Below are 21,170 nucleotides of genomic sequence, written 5' to 3' on the forward strand. Positions count from 1 at the left end.
CCCCGCCCTTCCCTGGTGCGTGAATTTCACACGCCGTATACGGCTTCGTATTGGGTGAACTCTACAAACAGCTACCAAGCCAACCTTTGGGTTGATTGCTACATTGTTTATCATTAATTTATTGCGAATATTGTCTTGTGCAAATAATTCTGTCTATGGTCCTCTAGTTGCTTTTATGATTAAAAATGCTGCTTCGATATATAGAGGATAAAATATTTTAAAATGACATTTTATTGACAGCAAATTTGAAAGCAGTATAATTTTAATATTTCGCATGAAAGTTATAACACATATGTTGTAAGCTTTTAGAGGGTATGGTATATAAATTCACTCAAAATACGTGGAATGGCCTATCTTTGGTTTACAAAATCCAGTATTTATTTCATAATCCAAAATTTAACATCCAAAGCTCCTTTCATAGGCTTTAAGGATTAAATAATGTTAATAATTATCTAAAATCATTAAAACGAAAGCTAATAAGTTTATGAAAAGGTATATTTTTACTCTGGGTATTTTACTATTTTTAATACAAATTATTTTATTATTACAAGCAAGATTAATCTTAGCCCTCGCGGTGACACTAGCTCAGCCTCGCCGGAATCTGGGGCACTTGTGTACGCGTCCTGGTTTATTAATTATATCATTCTGGCGGTAATTGATTCTATCAATCAAACGCTACGCTCCGGAAAATCCTCGAGAACCGTTTGAGATTATGACGTGCACCTCTTCAACATTGGTTACAAATGAGGAAAACTCACGAGGAAGGACACGCCATGCGACGGGTTGGCGGTCCTTTCCGAGAGGGCCCGCAAGTACGAAGGCGACGTCCTTCCCGGGGGGGCCCTCTCGACACCCCTGAGGGACGGATCGTGGGCCCCAGGTGGATTTCCGTCAGCACGGAAAGGGTGGCGATGGAGGCACGGGGCCGTGGCTGGCGAGGATCGGACAACGACTCGGATGCGCCGGGTATCCCTCAGTATGCGAAGGGTAAGGCAAGCAAACTGTCTTCATGGTGAATACGCTGAAGTAATGACTGGAAGCAATCAAAACTCAACGTGTCGACGGACATATGATGCGGACGTCATAGAATGTATAATTCCATGCATCTCCAATAGTCTCACCTACAACTTCAGTCGTTTTGTATTCAATATTGCTGGGACACTATTGTCAACGTTCATCACTCCCATTTAATTATCTGTACGCAGTGATGCATTTAATAACATTCGCTGGGCGATTGAAGTTTTGAAGAGTATACACTCGTGAGTATCATAGAACTTACAGCCAAGGATTAGCTAAGAATGATTTTTTTATTGAACGCTAACGAGCGGGTACTCGTGCTACGGAAATCCTCCATTTTCCTGCGCAGCCTACAAGGAAGAAAGGCAACGGTGAAGTCTGTCCGCGCGCCCAAAACCAAGGAACCTCCACCCTTCCCCGACGACAACAACGCCTTCCTCGACGGGCAGAAGGAAAAGATGAAAGATTACAAGGTCCATGGCCGTGACAGAGACCTCCAGTCAGTGGAGAGTGAAGGAGCTCGCCTCAGCAGCGGGGGCGGAGTGCCCCGACAGTCCCGGCACGGTGACCGTCCGCTGGCCGGGGAAAGACGCGGCGACGGAGGCGAGGGCGGCGGTGGCTACCAACAGCCTGGGACTACGCGGGAAAGCAAGCGACCTTGACAGACGGACTCCTCCCCATAGGGTGGTCGGTGGCGAAACGCTGATTTATTCTCGGGGAATTTGAGGTTTTCACACATATTGATGATCATTCATCGGAACTTGTTGGGAATATATTCCATTGCACGTGCGAAGGTTCTCGTCTGAATCCTCCGGGGCCCTGCCTCACGCCAAGTCCACTAGTCGCATCATTCGCGCCTCTCAATGACCTCTCACCCTAAATGTTCCCGCATAAGGAGTCACCACTCAAAAACTATTGTATATGCACGTATCTAAGACGAGAAAATCAGCTTTCCCATGGATATTTTTCAATTTCAATTTTACGTATTATCCCAGCAAAACTCGAGACTACAACAGCAGGAAACATAATTTACGAGACATGATTCAATAATAGGTCAACGAGAAATGTTATCTGTCGTCGGTTAGGCCTCATTTAGAATATACTGCAAGTGTATGGGATCCTCACGAAGTTGGATAGATTGTCGAATTGGATCGCGTGTAGCGTGGAGGAGCTAGATTGGTGAAACGTTTTTATGACAAACTAAGCAGCGTATTCAAAATATTAGAGGAACTAGGCTGGCAATCGCTCACGGAGCGAAGGTTATGTTACAGATCAAATCTATAGAATAAATCGGAGGGTTTCTTAAGAGTGATGTTGAAAATGTATTATCACCCCTATTGTACTACGGTAGGAGGGATCATGTCAATTAAAGTAGAGAGATTAAATGTAGAACAGATGGATTCAAGATGTAATTTTTACCAAGAACGATGTGAGATTATGTTAAATAACCTACGTCCGACCGCGGTAGGAGATGAAGGGTTTTGGGTCAAGAGTAGTCTGGTTTGTAATCACCCCCTGCCACGCACCCTTGTGGCGGCTCGCAGGGTACTAAATAAATAGATAAATTACTGTCATGACTGGTCACCTAACACCCCTTACCACACATTCTGGTCGTGGCTTGTAGGGGTAGACGTAGATTAATTTCTGCATTTGGTTTCTCTCTATTGAAACACAAAAGATCCTTTCTCACTAGTCACAGATAGGTATACGTTTCGATGCAGGGCGGAAGGGCAAAAATAAGGGGAGGCACAGTGCTTTTTTTTGAGGTCTACTTTTTGACTTCTCACACCCTCCAGATGTCGGCCGAGCGAAGGCATTCATTCCCCAGGAGTCGGGAGGGGGGGGAGCGAGGGGGGGGGAGCGAGGGGGGTGAGCAGGGGGAGAGGGGGGACGTGAGTTCCTACCATCGGCATCACGGACCCTCCGCGAGACATAGTCGGCACACCATTGTCAATGATGGTCCTTCTATGATCTTTCGCATAGCTACATTACCGCCTCGTACTGCGATTTGAATCGAACAAATAAGGGCGCAATGATGAATAAATTAGTTCCCGAAAGGCTACTGCATCATGGAAACCAAAATAACCATTCTATACTCCACCAAATACTCTCACTCCCAACCTCACTTTGGGTGAATGTTAGCGGGGAACGCTCGGGCAAACCAGTAGAAAACTAGGATTTACATATTAAAATCGCACCGGGAAATTGTGACCTAAGGGTAATCAGGACGATGCTATCTTTTGCTATTTCGGCCTCGTTTCAAATATATGCTGCTAGCAGATGGACTCCTCGCCAAGTCGTTTCACTGCAGAATTAGAACGCGTACCGGGAAAGGGACATGTAAAATTTTGTTGTGATTATCTTAGTGGCGTGCATAAGTCATCAGAGAAATTAGTTCGAGAATCACTCACAAAACGAGGGCTGAATAAAAGATAAAATCTCTTTCATCAAGTTGGAGCAGACCTAGCGTACGATGACATTAATAATGTATACAATTCGCACCGTTGCGTTAGATTTAAAAAAACATGAAACTAAAATCAGAGAGTTCATCTATTGAAATTACAGGCTAAAAATGCTACATTTACCGCAAAAGATAAGTGATCAAAGGAACAGCAAAAGACTTTCATAAGGAAATAATTTCTTATACTAGCTCGTGGTCGTCTTATGCTCAATTTATTTATTTGTTCCCCGGTAGCCCTTCAACTTCGAACATTACATTCCACTTAAGACATCAAGGTGGCTAAAACTATTTAGGGAATCACTATTTCCAAAATTTGAAGCATTGAACATTTCCATCGTTAATGGTATTTGAGAAACGTCTAATTTCAACGTTTCACTGCTGACCATCTTCCTGGCCTGTGCCACACACTCGAGCGATGACCCGTGTAGGGCACCATGCGTCAGACGGGCGTCGACAACAAGTGGCAATGAACAATGCACTTCCGTTCTCAAAGAGGAGCAGTCGTATGCCAAGCACCTTTGAAGTCGCGCCACCTCGGCTTCGACCTCGAGATTGACCAAGAGGCAATGAAGCCTCAGGAGCCCAAATGGAGAGCTAGGGGTGGCTTCATTAATTCGCGAGAGAGCGACACATCCGGGCGAAAGTACCCAAGCGAAAAGGGCAAACGACGCCGCGGTTAAAATCCAGAAATCGGGTTGGATACCTCCGTGAAACTCGCCAAAGGATTATACGGCGAAAACATCGCCGTCCCGCGTCCACCGTGGACCACCGGCCATTTGGGCTCCTTCCCGACCGCAAAGAAACACGCACTTGATCGCGAAAGGGGACGAGAGGTTTCGCGTTCGAAATCGACCGAAATACTTTCTATAATTAACATAAGGAGTCCGGGATTTCGCAGCATTACCACTGGCTGAATTACAGCCACGGCACCGTTCGAGCAGTCCAAAACGACGCATAAATGGGTGTTCGTCACGGCTTGCATAGTTTTCTTTCATTAGCATCGCCATTGACGTCACGGGAGAGGGAAAACAAGTGTACGAGGTGGGGCGCAATATGTAGAAATAATGCGCGGTGTCGGGAGTGAGCGTGTGTGGTTTCGGGCGAGTACGAGCGAGTGTACGGGCGTGCCGTCGAGGGCACTTGCTGGGGGTGCACGCGTGCTGTTTTAAACAAGTCCACGTGGTGGGTGGGGAGGGGAGGCCTCCCCCTTCCCCCCACACCCACGCCCCCTTTCGGACTGCAACCCAGTCCCTCCCCCCTTAGGTCAGCAGGATCACCCCTCCCCCCCCAAATGCATCCGAAATGGACTCTTGTGTGGACGAGACCCACCTGCGCAGGAGGTTAAAGGGTGTCGGGCAGCGTATCATGAGCGGACGGCATCGGGCCGCCAAGCAGGGATAATTACGGTCTTTCCCAAGCGTGCACATGAGTATGAGGATGTGTGGCCACGACCGCCGGGGATCGAGCCCGGGTCCACGCACTGCAGAGCCCGCTCGAATCCCCTCTCCTTCACCGACGCCCATCCACCCCGCCGCCGCGGGCTGCCTGTGCGCCCGATGAACGGGAGACGGCTACCGGGGAAACAAATGGCAGCCGGGACGTGAATTGATGGCATCCGGGTCCGGGGGCGAGGGGAGGAGGGGTTGAGGGTGGGGAAATAACATCACTCGGGAGTCGTCCTCCCTCTCCATGCACAATGGATGCGCCCCACCTCAAGCGCAAGGGTAGGCTACCATTGTTACGCGAGGAGGGCGTGGGGACGGAATGAGTCTGTTTGTGGCCGTGTCTGGGGGCGGGAGGGGGGTTGAGTGGCGTGTGGGGGAAGGGCTCATGTCCCGCCTCTCCCGCACGCTCTCTGCTCATTTATATTGAAAGCAACATGTCTATGAAACGAAGGGGAAGCATAGTGGACATTCACCCACAATTATTTTCGGAAATTCACTATGTAGTCGAATATTTGTACCCACACAGACATAGACATATACATATACTTGTATATATAAATTTATATATACATCTATATATATATATATATAAATAAATAAATATATATATAGATGTAAATATAAATGTATATATACAAGTATATGTATATGTCTATGTCTGTGTGGTTACAAATATTCGTATACCATAGACATATACATATACTTGTATATATACATTTATATATACATCTATATATATATATATAAATAAATAAAGATATATATATATGTATATATAAATGTATATATACAAGTATATGTATATGTCTGTGTGGGTACAAATATTCGACTACATAGTGAATTTCCGAAAATAATTGTGGGTGAATGTCCACTGTGCTTCCCCTTCGTTTCATAGACATGTTGCTATATATATATATTATATATATATACTACCTTGATCAAAAAGTTCCCGGAATAACCACCGTGTGGCGCTCCCATCGTTCCGATTTGAGTTCTGTTTTTTTTGTTAAATTGGTACATCTGTTGTTGATATTCCCTTTAAATCTTAGTGTCATAACTTGACATTTGCAAAAGTTACGGTCGGTTTTCGGTATGTCCATCAGTGCTTCCTGCGATTTTTCCATTACTTCCTCTCGGCTGCTCAAACGCGTTCCCCGTAATGGTTTTTTAACTCGATTGAACAGAAAGAAGTCACAGGGAGCCAAATCAGGTGAATTCGGTGGCTGTTGGATGGTATTTGTTGCATTTTTCGTCAAAAAATTACGAATAATGATAGCACTGTGCGACGGTGCGTTATCATGGTGCAAAATCCACGAGTTTTCTGCCCACATTTCTGGTCTCTTTCGGCGAATTGCTTCACGCAAACGTCTCATAACGCCCAAATAATACTCTTTGTTTACTGTCTGGCCTTCTGGCAAAAATTCATGATGCACTACACCGTTGTAATCCATGAAAACCGTCAGCATTGCCTTCTTTTTTGACTGAAAACGACGTGGTTTTTTTGGTCTCGGCTCATTTGGTGAACGCCATTCACTTGCCTGATGTCTGGATTGGGTGTCGTACTCATAAACCCACGTCTCGTCTCCAGTAATGATCCTTTTGATGAATGTGGGATCGGATTCAGCCTCGCAAATCATGTCTTTTGCGAGGTCAACACGGTCTCTTTTTTGCATGAAATTGAGGTCTTTTGGAACCAACTTTGCTGCTACACGACGGAAACCCAAATCATTAACCACAATGTCTTGGGCGGATCCATAGGCAATGTTCAAGTCCTCCGCTATTTCTCTGATGGTTAATTTGCGGTTATTGACCAACATTTCTTTTACTTTATCAATTTTTTCACCGACTTTCGATGTCGATGGTCTGCCACTGCGTTCATCATCTTCGATTGACTCACGACCACTTCTGAACCGCTCGTGCCACTGGTAAACGACCGTTTTTTTTAGAGAATCGTTGCCGAAACACTTTTCCAACATTTCCAACGTCCGTGCGTCACTAAATCCGTTTTTTACGCAAAATTTAATACAAGTTCGTTGTTGCAAATTTAAATCCATTTCTGAAATTGTAAAAAATCGCCAACACACACAGAGATAGATGTACTCTTGGCTACGTAACTTTTGCAAATGTCAAGTTATGACACTAAGATTTAAAGGGAATATCAACAACAGATGTACCAATTTAACAAAAAAACAGAACTCAAATCGGAACGATGGGAGCGCCACACGGTGGTTATTCCGGGAACTTTTTGATCAAGGTAGTATATACACACACACACACCTTTTTAAGGTCAAAGTACTCGGAATGGGTAAGTGGTAGGCAGAATGTAGAAGAAATCTGGAAGATTTGTAAGGAGATAATGGAGGAGGGATTAAATAATGTTGTGCCGAAAACATTCTTAAATAAAACACTGACCCAGAGTTCTTCGACCGCAAAATTAGATCCTTGAAGAAAAAACTTAGGGCGATCAATACAAAACGGAATAATAGCTCGGAATGGCTCATAAACTACAAAATATTGGTTCGTGAATTAAATAGAGGGAAGAAAGTAGCCAAAGAAACTTTCCTACGGAACATAATCTGCAAAGAATATGGAAATAAGTCCCTGCGGAGGAGGAAAGAAACTGTTCCTCAACATGGAAATTCGTCCGCTCGCTCTGAAACGAACGGCAAGGCTTCTTCATTACTCTTGTTACTCATCACATTTGATCCGCCGTGCACAGCACACATTTTCCGATGAAATTCAGCAGCCTTGAAGTTTTTTGACCAGTAAAAACCTTAATACTGAGCGAACTTCACATTTGGTGGGATTTGCAATTATTTTGTTCCTTTTGACTCGCTCTTGTAAACAAACAATAAAAGGCGCGACCTGCCAATCACTGCAGCTCCACTGATCTGCTGTGTGCATCAATACAGCGACCATTCGACTCATTCAACTAATTCTCACGCTACGCGAAAACAGAGATTACTTTGTGGTCAGCACTCGCTTTTTTGTGTGCGTGCGTGCATAAATATACATCCCACCTTACCAATTACTTCCTCATTTCTTTTCCTTTCAGTCCACTTCACCTTCTCCATTCCTCTCCACACCCACATTTCAAAAGCCTCTAATTTACTTTTATCATCCTGCGTCAATGGCCACGTTTCCGCGCCGTACATAACTACGCTCCATATCGAAGTTTTGACGATCCCTTTCTTAGCCTCACTACTGCCATCAATCCCCTCCTCCTTGGGAACGCTTGTTTGGCTAGCGATATTTTTCGTCTATGTCCCTACTAGTTGGACCATTTTGGTCCAGAACACTTTCAAGACTAGTAAACTGTTCCTTTTTCTTTAGTTTATGAACTGTTACTTAAATATTTGACTAGCCATTCGATTCTCACACTCTTCTCACCACATTCCTCTCCCCACATCTCCTCATTTCAATTTCTCGGCCTTCGACAACCCATCCCCTCAACCTCATTTATTTCTCCATCAATACTCAGCGGAGCATGACGTCATTTCGCTCTATGATTGAGGGGCGCTTCGCGTGCGATCGAGTCGCCGTGGGGTGACTCCAGGTGGACCAGGGAGGAGCAGGAGGAGGCAGACCCCCTACCGGTCGCCCTCACTTGTCAATCATGAACATTTCATGGCATGAGATAATTTCACTGTGACACCAGTTATTCCGTAGTATTTCACATTGATTATACTAAGTCCCCATCATTTTTAGCGTTTTTACTTCGCCCTCTAAGTAAAAATTATTTCAAAGTACATGAAATAGTGTATTTAAGCTTAGAAAATGAACTCAGGCCATATGACACCGGTTGGAAAAATTATAATCAGTATGATATATTATGAAATTCGTGTTTAGAGCATTATCCGCTCTTAAAAAGATATGAATCTGGAGGATGATGTTCCTTTTCAATGCTAATGGCAGGGAAAATAACATCAGCGGGCAAGAATGAGTCAGAGGAAATAGAAATGCGGCGATAAGGGAGGTCACGTGTTCAAAATAGTGGGATCGCGTAATTTAGTGAAGGAGAAAGGAAAGGCGCGCAGTCGAAATGCTCGATTCGAAAGTGGACATGTGCGGCGGGGGGAAGGGGGGGGGGGCAGTACCCAAGGGGGGATTTGGGGGTTGCGAGCAAAGGGGCTTTACTTTGAATAGGGAATGAGAGGGAGAGAAGAAAACGGAGAGCGACCCAACCTTAGCACGGAACTGAGTGCTGTGTCAAGCCATACTGATCACCTCTTGACTAGTGACGTCCGATTTCCGGGAAATTTAAATTCTTCCTAAAGGAAAGTTTTTTAGTTTGCTTCCTGGAAAAACCGGGAAATTTAGACAAAAAACCTCTGAAAATTATAAGGATATGCTTGAATGTCGAAAAAATTTATGCATTAAAATCCTAGCGAGAATCTCATATAAGCGAATGGTACAGATAAAAGCGAAATTAGCGACGGTCCATCATCTGCAGATTCATAGGCCGAGATGCAATCTCGTAAAGTGCAACCCATCTCCATCCTAACACACTTGATTCCATTGCCTGCAAATGAAACTCCTTGAGTTCGACCGCTGACCGTTTTCTTCAAACGCTCTGGATGCGTTAAATTTCACAGTCGCGAGAGAAATGTATGCATCTGACATTTTACATAACAATAATAACATATTTTACGGAACGCACGCAAGCTGATCAGGCCGTGCTATGCATTTCCCAAATGGCATTTGCTCAACAGCAATCACCTGGTCTCCGAGACGAGAAGAATTATAGAATGGAAAGGATGCAATTTTTTTAAGCCCTACTCCTTATCCGACTCTTTATATCCTTATTCCTCAGCGATGGATGGACACAGCATTATCCATTTCACAGAAACAACATCCCCACCGGTATTTTGCCATGATATTTTCGCGACATTGTTTGAATTAATCACAGGAAATTAAAGTCAACTTGGAAACAAAATGGCATATCATAACAATTAAGTATCCAATTATTAGTACGCTTGTCCTGCTCATGGGCTTGATATATCGTCAAGGGACACCTTTAAACTAAAATCATTGCACATATCATCAAAAAATCAAATGGAATCTATTCTAGCTTGCGAAAAAAAGCACGCTGTCCTTGGAGCTTTCGAGACAAAATAAAAGTAAAGATTGAGCAAGGGAAAAGCTAAAACTTCCATGCAAAACTAGATTGGGCAGTATTGATAACTTAAACTTAAACAAATCAATTCGGCGAACAATATTAGACATTGGCATTGGCATATTCTTGGGAAATTATAAGCCCTTACGCATTTTGGGATCAATTTATTCCACAAAACCTAAAGCAGATGAGCCCCTGGTTTCTGCTGCTCGTCGGTTTCATTGGCTTTAATAGAATATTTAGTCCAAGTCCAAACTAGAGCGCTCTCATCAGGGGAAACTCTTCTTTCGACGAAACTTCCTTTTCCAATCCATTTGGCAACAATTGTTTTCGGTAGAAGGAGGTCTCTGCAAGATCACTACTTACTCGGCGAAGCACTGAGCCTTGAGATTACAGCCATAAGATTCCTGGTGTCTACGTCTTTAGGGTTCCGGCTGGATTTTCTTTCGATCCTGAGGGTTTTTTGGTGTTCTGGGCTTTAGTTATTTAATTAATCCCTTGCGATTTATAATTAGGGCGCTCATCAGTTCATTCATGCGAGTGACAATTGCGAGTGGCTTGGAGACATCTTTATTAAAGACACTTTCCAATCATCTGTACAAAAAGTTTGTTTTAGCTACATCACCTGGAAACAGTTGTCCTTTTTTGTCCATTGTATAATGCATCGGTTAGGGGTTCTCCATTTAACTCCATACCGTAGGACTATAACAATCCCTTGAATTTTCAATGGCAATTCTCTCAGTATTTTCTCGTTAAAGTTGCGCAAGGAGGAAGGAATAATCTTTCGCCTGAGTGTACTGGCTGGAGTAGTTTCCTTTGCTTTCAATTTCAGTGATTGTATATTAGATTTTAAACCGTATTTGAACGTGATAGGTATGTCAAAGCTTCTGTTACTTTAAAGCTTCCGTCTCACTTTGCTATCAGGTATATTGACGCGTATCGTAACTAGCACGGTAGACATTGCTTGGTCTGAACGCATCAATTTTATGCATTAACAATACATAACAACAACTCCCAAGTTTTATAATGTCTTATTTACATCAACTGCGTAATAATAATCATGGTAATAAAGCTACAAATTTTGATCCCAACATGCTTAAACTTTACTTATATATTAGTTAAAAGGAACTTTTTCCCTTCGTAATGATTATTTTTCTAAATTCCCAGGACGTGTTATCATAGTAAAATGTGCTACATTGATAAAATATGCACTTTGGAACTTCAAACGGATTAACATATTTTTCGCTCCCCTAAACTATCTTTTTTCTCTTTCCCGAAAGCTATGTTGGAGTATCTGCGGTCACACGATACAATTTATACAGGAACAGCTAAAAAATACGTATTTACGACAGTAGAAAGTCAATTGCAATTTTCCACAGAGTTAATTGCTAACAGGGCGCTTCGATGCAAGTGCATAATCATCTTCAGCCAGAAGTGACAATTTGCTGCCCTCGATCCCGTGCACACGTGCAGTGGTGGTGGGGAGGAGATGAGAGGGAAACCAGGGGCGAGAGGGGAGGGGGGAGAGGGGGCATGGTGGGGTGGGAAAGTTATTCCTCAGGGGCGTTGTTCGGCGCGGCGTGTGATGTCGGGGAATGCCAAGTAGTAGTTCAGGGGCGGCACCGTCCTTCCGACGCTGCACGGTCGGATACACTCCCTCGGGACTCGAAGCAAAGCGGTTCGGACGCGGGAGTGGTCCGGGGCGAAGACCCCGTCAGTCACCGTGCAACCAAGGGTGGCGGTTCTTCCAACCTCACTTCGCGGCCACGCTCTCCATTTCCTCTACGACGTCTTCCCCTTTGACCTACATTGACTCGTATTTACATTACTCCACGTTATTCGCATTGATCGCTGACCACATCTCACGAGAGAAATTCATGAAGTACTACACATAATGCGATTTTGCGTGATATATGAAATGTTAGGAACTAAGTTATAAAACCTAAGAAAAGATGATTCATAGATTATTCCTTTGTTTTACCAATTAAGAGCACCTAGCGAAACTTGCCAGAGACCTGAATAACGCAAGTGCTGCCGTCTAGCGTTAAATGCTGACCGTATCTTTGGCCATAAATATGAAATGCATGCGGGAAAGGCAAATTCCTTGCTTCCGCGAACGCAATGAGATTTTCTCCAGTCGCTTCTTCATGCAATTCGGAAAAACTTCGGGACTCTCCACTGCCAATAATGTTCAAAACATCCCACACTGACAAGTTTAACAAAACTGTAGCAAATACCAGGGGAGTGAAACGCAGAGGTCGTGCGAAGAAGACTACCGTTCAAAGCGATGTTCACAGTGCGATCGCCCTCCCGCGCACAACGCACCAAACAAAAGTAGCTCATTTTCGGAGACCTTTTCAAACTTTAAAGAGACTAGCGTCTTTTTAGATCCATTGAATGAAACCACTGGCCAAAAATCACAATTGGTCGTTCATCGACAAGATGGTAGGAAAGCCGTTCCACGGCATTTTGGCAGTGTGGAAATAAATTCGAATTCGGGGGAGCAACAGAGGATCTGCGTCTAATTCCACGGCACCCTGCGGGTCCGCGCACCATCGTACGAATCGACAGCGGGGAGGGCACCACTCACCTGGATCACCCTCATGGGGAGCCCCGTTTCCTTGGCCAGCTGCTCCCTGATGTGCCGCGTCGGCTTGGGGGTCTGCGAGAAGGCCGTCTTGAGGATTTCGAGCTGCTTGGCCTTGATGGTCGTGCGCGGGCCGCGGCGCTTCGAGCCCACCGTCCCATCTTCGGGCGACTTGTTCTCCGTCTGTGAGTCCCTCGTCTCGGCGTCGCCGTCCAGCGAGCCCTCCGACTCGTTGCCCAGCATGAGCGCCGCCGCGGCCGCCGCCGCCGCCGCCACCGCCGCCGCTGCCGCCGCCGAAGACGAGGACGTGGTGGAGGAGGACGAGGAGGAGGCCGAAGAGTCCTTGTCGCCGCCCCCGGGGCCTCCGCCCGCCGGACCCTCGGCGCCCTTGTCGCCCAGCAGGCCCCCGCCGCCCCCCGGGCCGGCGTGGTGGTGCGCGTGGTGGTGGTGCGCGTGGTGGCCGTGGTGGTTGTTGTTGGCCTCCGGCACGCCTCCCGGCGGCACCTTGAGTGCACCGCCGCCCTCGTCCTCGTCCTCATCCTCCGTGGCTGAACCCAGAAGCGAGTCTGCAGAGGGAGAGAGCGGAGGTGGGTTGCATTAATCGGAAAATGAAAAGAGTCGAGCGAAAGCGATAATCCAGGAGGAGGAGGTTTCCCGATGGAGAAAGGAAGAATTCACTGAATCTCTATAATTAGTGCCCAAACATCCACGACTTAAATCTTCGGTGCAGTTATAGTAAGCCCTTCAGAGAGCTACGGGAAATAATTTAAATTGGTTTTTCACATGCACAGCGTTAAATTAGATTTACTGCTTGAAACCATCTGGATATGAGTCCAACTTCTCAGAAAGTACAGCTCTGAGTCACGATGCTAAAGGAAAGAGTATCGAGAAGGGGTTCCTAAAGGTGCTGACATTGGTGCGGACAAAAGGAGTGGGAAGCAGGGTGTGAAGTCTGTATTTGAGTCAATTTCAAACAGATTTAGTGTCGAAGAGAGTAGGAATTTACCGACAACTTCCCTTTGAAACTTGAGCCTTCTTTTCGCCATCACTTTATGCCAGTTTTGTGATGTCCTTAATATTTAACTAATAGGCTCGCCCACACTACTGGTGGCGCGTCTTGGCGAAAAGAGAAACTACGCGCCACTGAGTTTGTCAGCGAAACTGCTGTTATTAATTCTGAAATTATTGAATAGTTAATATAATGGAGAAAATATTCTTTGGAAAACTTGAGATGCTTAGGACAAGATATTATTAAAATAACACACTTTGGGAATACGTTTCAGTGAATCTGTCCAAAAACAAACACATACTGTAAATTCATGTGCCAATTACACCAAGATATCTTGTGGACAAAACATTTGTAGCAGCAAACACATCTTTCCTCTGAAAAGTTATTTTTTACTGGTTACTTTTACGCAAATAATTCTATAAAAATAAATAATTTTAATATAAATTTAAAATTATAATTTAAATTAAATTTAAATTTAAAAAAGAATAAATTTCTAAAATAATGTTATACAAAATTTATTTATGTTTCTTAACCCACTCTTATGTTTAAAACAGTGAGTTTTGCTACAAATTTTTGTCCTATATAAAGTATGGTGAGTAATGCGACTTCGTAGTTAAAATAAACGTAAAAATAGATGTCGCTGGTGGTTTTAGACGTGACTTTATTGAACTTGTCGCAATTCATGAACATTGCCGCAATCATACCTAAAGATAACCTTAATCGTCGAAACCATGGTCGTGTAAAAATATGAGAAATTGTAGAATGCACAAAGAAATAAGTTTTATTCAAAACGAGTAAAAATCGCTCTTGAACACATAACTATTTTTATACTTTTAATGTAAAAAAATACTTCTTTCATTAGAACATTTTCTAAAATTCAATTTAAAAAGTACAATTCAATATGTCAAAGAAGCCACCGATGAAGTCATCGGTATTTGAAATGTTTACCATAGCCGAAAAATGTAAAATATTTCGCGCGTCATTGACAGTGCGCCCAGCGTCAACAAATTGTCGAAAATCGTCACTTCTGCAGTTTCTGCAGAAACATTTTTAACTGAGACCAGCAGTGTGATACAACTGAACACATTGATCATGAGTTGTTTCTTGAAATTTGCTGTTTCTATCCTCAACGCACGTGTTATTCGGTCCAGAAATTTCTACCAGTCGACTAAGCATTAAACTCTGACAAGATGAGAATCTTCAAAATTGACCCAAGTTTCAGCACATGAACATAAAAATAAAATATCAAAAAATTAGACCGGAAGTTGATGTCCTCGGGATTATTAACTTTTAACACTAGGCACATCTGTTCAAGTAACTCATTTATGGAGCCCATTAAACATTTGTCATCAGAGCATAACGATAAAAAGAATTCCATCGTGGATAGTAATTATTTGCAAAACCTTGGTCGCCAAACCAATATTATTGAACACATAAAATGACCGAAGAAGCCATTTCCGAGTTTAATTTGTTTCGTTGTGGAAAAGCAGGAAGTTCTGCGGTAACTATTTTGTAAACAGATTAGGCTATTTCTATGAGGACGAATCGCTTTGTCCTCTCGGCACCCGATGGCCAACAAATAGCATTCAAGGCTTCACTATAGAGGAAACAAAAGCTATTTAAATTTGAGGACGAGAACCCGGGAGACACCTGCGCCAGCAAAGGGCCAAAGAGACGCGCGACGGCCATCCATTCTGACTCCGTTTCATTTACATTCCTCGCGCGCCGGCAGGAGTCCTCCTTTTTTACTCCGCGACTAATCAGACACGTGTCACCGCCACCACGCACACAGTCAGCCAGCCAGCCCTCCCGCCCCCCTCCTCCGTCGAGGACCCCCCCCCCAAACCCCTGTGGGGTGGAGGGGGTCAGCACGCTGCGTCCCCAACACCCCCCCTCCTCCTCACCTAATTCAAAACCCTCTTGATTCTGTCTCTCCCGCAGGAGAAGCGAGGGCGGCGCCAAGCACGGACCTTGTGGGACTCCCTCGACCGCTCCCGCCCGCCCCCCAATTTTCGAGGGGATAGAATAAGCCGCCTCCTGTCCGCCATGCATTATTCATGAGAGCCAAGGGAACCTTCTGCCGTCGTGATGCCCTCAGTGTTAAGAGCACACCTTCCGTTAGTGTCCACACCATTGCAATTTAATCACGTAAATACGAGCGGCAATGCACGCTTATCGCGAAAAATATATACCTCGGAGATATTTCAGGTGATTAGTATCGAAATCCCTGTACGAGGATATTTATAAAACATACATTTATACATTTAAGTTTTCATTCCAGCAATAACAAATGGTCCATATCCTCATCGAAAAATATGTAAGGTATCTCATAGTTATTATTTCTTGACCCAAAAATGTTCTCATAAGTCGGAGTCAAAATTCTATGGATTGTGTACTGTTTATATTGTATTGATATACATTAGTCTCAGAACTTGGTAAATTAAAGTCGATTCGTAATAAATACAATTTCCCTGCCCATTCTGGAGGTGAAATCGTGTTTTTCTCATTACGAGTTTTTCCTTCCCTGACGACGACCCCAACATCGGGAATTCAAAACGGAAAAATAACTCCGTACTATACCCATACAATTTATCCTCTGCCATAGCACTCAATGACTAACCGCAGTTTAGAGAACAATGTGATGCTAAACTTTCAAAGTTATTTAATTTAGCATACTCAAAATCATAAATATATGAAGACACCGTGTCTTAATTGTTAAAATTCTACCTTTTGTGCATACAGGTTGCTTGAAATGGCACAATTACTCAATTGTCTACGTTTCCTATTTCCTTGTACAGAAAAAGAGGAGTGCAGGTACAATTATTACAATAATAAGTAGTAGCAGTATTTAGGGAGGCGACCGACAGCTGAGGTCATTTGCGCCATCAGGGATATTCAGCGAAAGGAGGAAGGGTGGAGGGAAACCCGGCAGGGAATTTAGGCTACCCTTGACGAAAGGCGCCAAGGGGTCCGTAGTTTAACGTCCCATCCGACAGACGGCGTACTCATTGAAAGTGCCCTCCACAAAGCACCTCAAGTAGGGATCGAGACACCACTGGAAAAGATCTACCTCTTTCAGGATTCGAACCCGGACCCTCTGGGTGGGAAGGCAGTACGTTAGCCACCGCACCATCCCGATCCCCTTATTACAATAATAAGCCAACCGAGAAAAGTATTATGGTGTGAGGGGTTTTGCACGACAGGATATTTATAACGAGGGACCTTTCAGCAATGCGACAGTTTCATAAGGTCTCACAAATCTGCCTCCTCATATTTCACGAGAGCAGTCAGAGCATCCGGTCCAGACGAACCCCCCCGTCCCGACCGTGCGATCGGCAGAAAGACATCTCCTGCTAAGCACACCTCCTTCGTCAGCTCCGAGGAAGATTCACTACCACCCCCACAATCGCGATTTTTGCAAAATATGCACATGGGCCAAAAATATTTAGTTTCTCAAATGTATGGGAAATTATTTGACGAAATTTCTTACGGGAGAACTTTTCCGCAGTGACTTTCCTTTCATTCTCGATGCTTAGAAAAATCAAAATAAAATGTTCTGCACCTCCAAAACGATTGTACCCGGGCTAGAGCAAAGGAACCCGTGATTATGTGCTAACTATAACCCAGGGAGGGATGGGTGACGTCACGACGCACGGACATGCAATGACCCGCTCTCAGATTTAGCCAACCCCCCTCCTGCACACCCCCTCTTTACCCTCCCCCCCTTCCCCCCGGACGCGCTCGCTCCCTCGTGTCCAATAAAGGCGGGCGGTCGAGTGTGCGCGAGATGTCGGAAAAATAAAACAAGTGAGGAGCAAAAGCGATGGGAGCCGAGTGGAGCGAGAAATACAGCCCCGCGTCGTAAAAGTCAATCTGCGATTCACGGTGGCGTCGATGGCCCAAGGGGAGGCAGGGGCGGGCGATTGGGGAGGCAGGGGCGGTTGGGGAGGCAAGAGGCGGGTGCCCCCAGGTGCACGCCCCCGCCCGCCCACCACATGCACACAGAGGGGGAGGGTGTTTATTTTCGGTCGGCGCCTCCGAGAGGGGCGCTCTCCCTCCCCCTTCCCCCACCTCTCCCCCCCCCACAGCGACTGACTGACCGACGGGACCGAATGACTGACCCCCGCCCTTCCCCGTTCGAAGGAGAATGGCGGAAATCTCCCAGGGGGGGGTGATCGGATTTTGGGGTTTTTCCAGGACCAGAGAATACAACTGCGCCGCATTCGGAGGCGGCGAGGACGCCTGCCCACACTCACTCCCATTGGTTACACACTTGAGGCTTTCTCCACGATAACTCGCACACTCAGATGTTAAAGGCTTGACGTTGTTGCCGCTGTTATCAATTTGGTGGGAATGTGGACGCTGTCGTGTGAACTGAAATATTAAAATTTAGGAAAATGGGTCGCAGGGATTATCGGATAATATTTTTCACCAGGATCTCCCAATTGTGGAGAGATATTCGAAATTCAGGAGACGATAAGTGTTATAACATCGGCCTTTAATTATGACGGCATTATCAAATCCAACTGCGAGGTTTGGACAGAATAATGGCAGAAGCAGCTGCTACATTATTCTTACCATCGTAACCCACGTGAAACTAGAACATTCTACATTCTTAAGAAGGCTTCCAACGAATTTACCGCATTCTACCAATAATATCGCTTCATGAATGCGAACTATCTTGCAAGGTTCACATGGGCATAGTATCCGCGGCGAAATATGTCCGTATTTATCATTAGGGAACTATGTCAACGTTAAGGAACGCGTTCTCGTCGTAATTTAATATTAAATCGTAATTCGGTAAAATTATCTTTTATATTTATTGTGGGAAGTGGCTCTAAAAGATGCTGTATAAAATGCAATGCTCTTACTCACGAAAAGATACTTCATGTAAAATAATTCGTAACTACTAGTGAAAGTTTCACGGACGGGAATAAAAATGTATAAAAATTAGCAGAAGTGGACAAAGACAAAAAAGCAGAAACACAAAAAAAGAAAAAAAAAGTCACTCGGTTTCAAATTTTCGGTGGTCCAAACCTCCATTCTCAAGGAAGAAAAGGACAGAACTCAGACATTTCAGTTCTGTTTTTCTCTTCCTTGAGAAAGGTGGCTTGGACCACGAAAATTTGAAACCGAGTGAGTTTTTTTTCTTTTTTATATGTTTCTGTTTTTGTCTGTGTCCACTATTGCTAACTTATATATATATATACATACATATTTTTTTAAGGTAATCTACCGGTTAAGGTAGGTTTTTGGGTGGACACAACTACGAAACAAATATTTTATTACTCCTAACAAAACACAAAATCCATCATCCTACTCTATATCAGGTCCCTCTTCATCTCTGAGTACTTTCTTCCTCCCTTCATCCCGTCCAACAACCCTATCCTGTTCCTTCCCTTTCCTCTTTTGCCCAACATTCTACCCTCTTGGGGTACATTCATACATATATATACATATACATATATATATATATAATATATATATATATATACATATATATACACACACACACACACACACACATATATATATATATATATATATATATATATATATATATATATATATATATATATATGGCATATAAATAATACAAGAAGGTATCAATTACACTGCCATAAGAAACCAAAGCCCGGGTCGCGGGGAAATGTGGGAGTCGTCATGTGTGAGTCTGTGTGGGGATACTTAAAGACGGGCGAATGCGGGCGCTGGAACACATTCACCGAGAGCCGCAACGCCGGGCGAAAGTCTTGCTCGTAATTTACGGAATCTGACATCAAGATTAACACGGCCACGCTCTGATGGATTCTCTTCGGCGGGCATTGAAAGGAGTTGTCCAATGGCTCTCCGACCACGAGAGGAGCGTCCATCTCTCCGCCCACCACTCCCTCCGCCCACGGGCGCCACTCGCGGACAGATGTTTTTATGGATCAGGGGATTGAGCAATCGTGAAAACGCCGCGACAGTTGTCGTTCGAAGCAATAATGCTCACATGGATACCAAGCGTTTGATCCACCATATAAAATAATCGACATTGCCAAGGTTTACAAATATCATTTTGAATGAGTTTAAAAAATCATGAGTGATTAATTATTATAAGCGAATATATTTAACATTTGTTATGCAAATATAAAGGTAAAAAACAACGCTTGACGCAGTAGGATACAAAAAATAATCGGAATGAATACAGATATAAAATATGAGCCGCACGTAGATTAAAAAAGAGCAATTCATTCAATATCGAATCCACAAGTCGATCTATGAGTAAATAATTTCCCAAATAATCTTTTTGCTTTCAACGCAATTATTTCTTTTAATTTTCCGTATCTCCTAGCATTAGCAACATATTCAAAGAAGCAAGATTTCTCAATTTTAAAATTATCACCGCAGTGTTTAACGACGCTTGGGGTTTAAATACTTGTTCCCCATTCGAGCTATGCTTGGGTTGCAGAGCAAAGATTGAGCGGAAATTCCGGAGCAGTATGGAAATTATTCAACAACATTTTTATTGGCGCGACCGCTGTAAACGCAGACTCTCCACGGAATAGGCGTAGAGCAGCGAAGTGAGTCGAGTCGACACGGCTATTCAGAAACGAGGCAACGCCGATTCCCGGCGCCGACCCCCCTTCCACTCACACGGCTGCAGTTATTGTGATGCGTGCAAATAAATTATGCAAATACATTTCACCTGATGCATTGAGACACATTGATATTCCAAATTCAAAACCGCGATTCTAAAAAAGGTTGGGAAATCGGGGTGGAATATACAGATTGTTACAGTGGTAAATATTAAGAAAAACAATCTCCGAGATCGCGGTGGGAAGAGCACGTGGAGTCGAGATGGGTGGAGGGAGGTGGAGGTAGGTCAGTGGTGCTTGGCAGTGGCCGAGTGGGGGGGGGGAGGGGTCAAGGGTTCCAATCGCCCCGCGAGCACCGTGGAGAGATCGATCATCGAAGGCCACTCGGGAAAGTCAGCGCCCGCATAGTGCCCGCGACGGCCAATGAATCGACGCAAGGGGAGGTAATATATATGTACACATCTACACACCTGCATATTAGATATTTAAGTACCTTGCAAGCCACCGTTAAGGAGTGTGGAATGGATGAATACACAACAGACTAATTATGACTCGATTATAACCCTACCGAGATCGGACGATGTTTTTCTGATCCCTTATCGCTCGTGGCAAATTTGACATCGATATAAATATATCGCATCTTTGCTAGACGTAATCTCGCTAATTTTATTGACGTGATCTCTCCTACCGTAGTACGATGGGGATAATAATGGATTTTCAACATCAATGCTATAGAGACATCCTTCCAATTTACGCTAGAGATTTAATCTGTATTTTAACCTTTTTTTCTGTGAGTGATTCCCAGCCCAGCTGATCTAACATTTTGGATACGCCACTAAGTTTATCACAGCAACGTTTTACAAATCCAGCTCCTCCACGCTGCACGCGATCCAATTCGGGAATTAATCCAGCTTCGTGAGGATCCCATTATGTACTCGCAGCATATTATAAAAG

General features: G+C 44.3%; 1 protein-coding gene across 1 annotated transcript in view; it reads right to left on the minus strand.

Moving 5' to 3' along the window:
* Nucleotides 1–21,170, minus strand: part of LOC139686018 (LIM/homeobox protein Lhx5-like) — a 217,252-nt gene that overhangs the window by 25,938 nt on the left and 170,144 nt on the right. Inside the window, exons 5-6 of the mRNA XM_071583115.1 lie at nucleotides 12,903–13,192; nucleotides 12,630–12,848 (exon numbers count right to left, since the gene is read on the minus strand). Coding sequence (XP_071439216.1) covers nucleotides 12,630–12,848; nucleotides 12,903–13,192 — 509 coding nt within the window. The remainder of the gene's footprint in view (nucleotides 1–12,629; nucleotides 12,849–12,902; nucleotides 13,193–21,170) is intronic.

The sequence above is a fragment of the Hetaerina americana genome, unplaced genomic scaffold (assembly GCF_022747635.1).
Source record: "Hetaerina americana unplaced genomic scaffold, ioHetAmer1.1.p SCAF_126, whole genome shotgun sequence".
In the NCBI taxonomy this organism is placed as follows: Eukaryota; Metazoa; Arthropoda; class Insecta; order Odonata; family Calopterygidae; genus Hetaerina; species Hetaerina americana.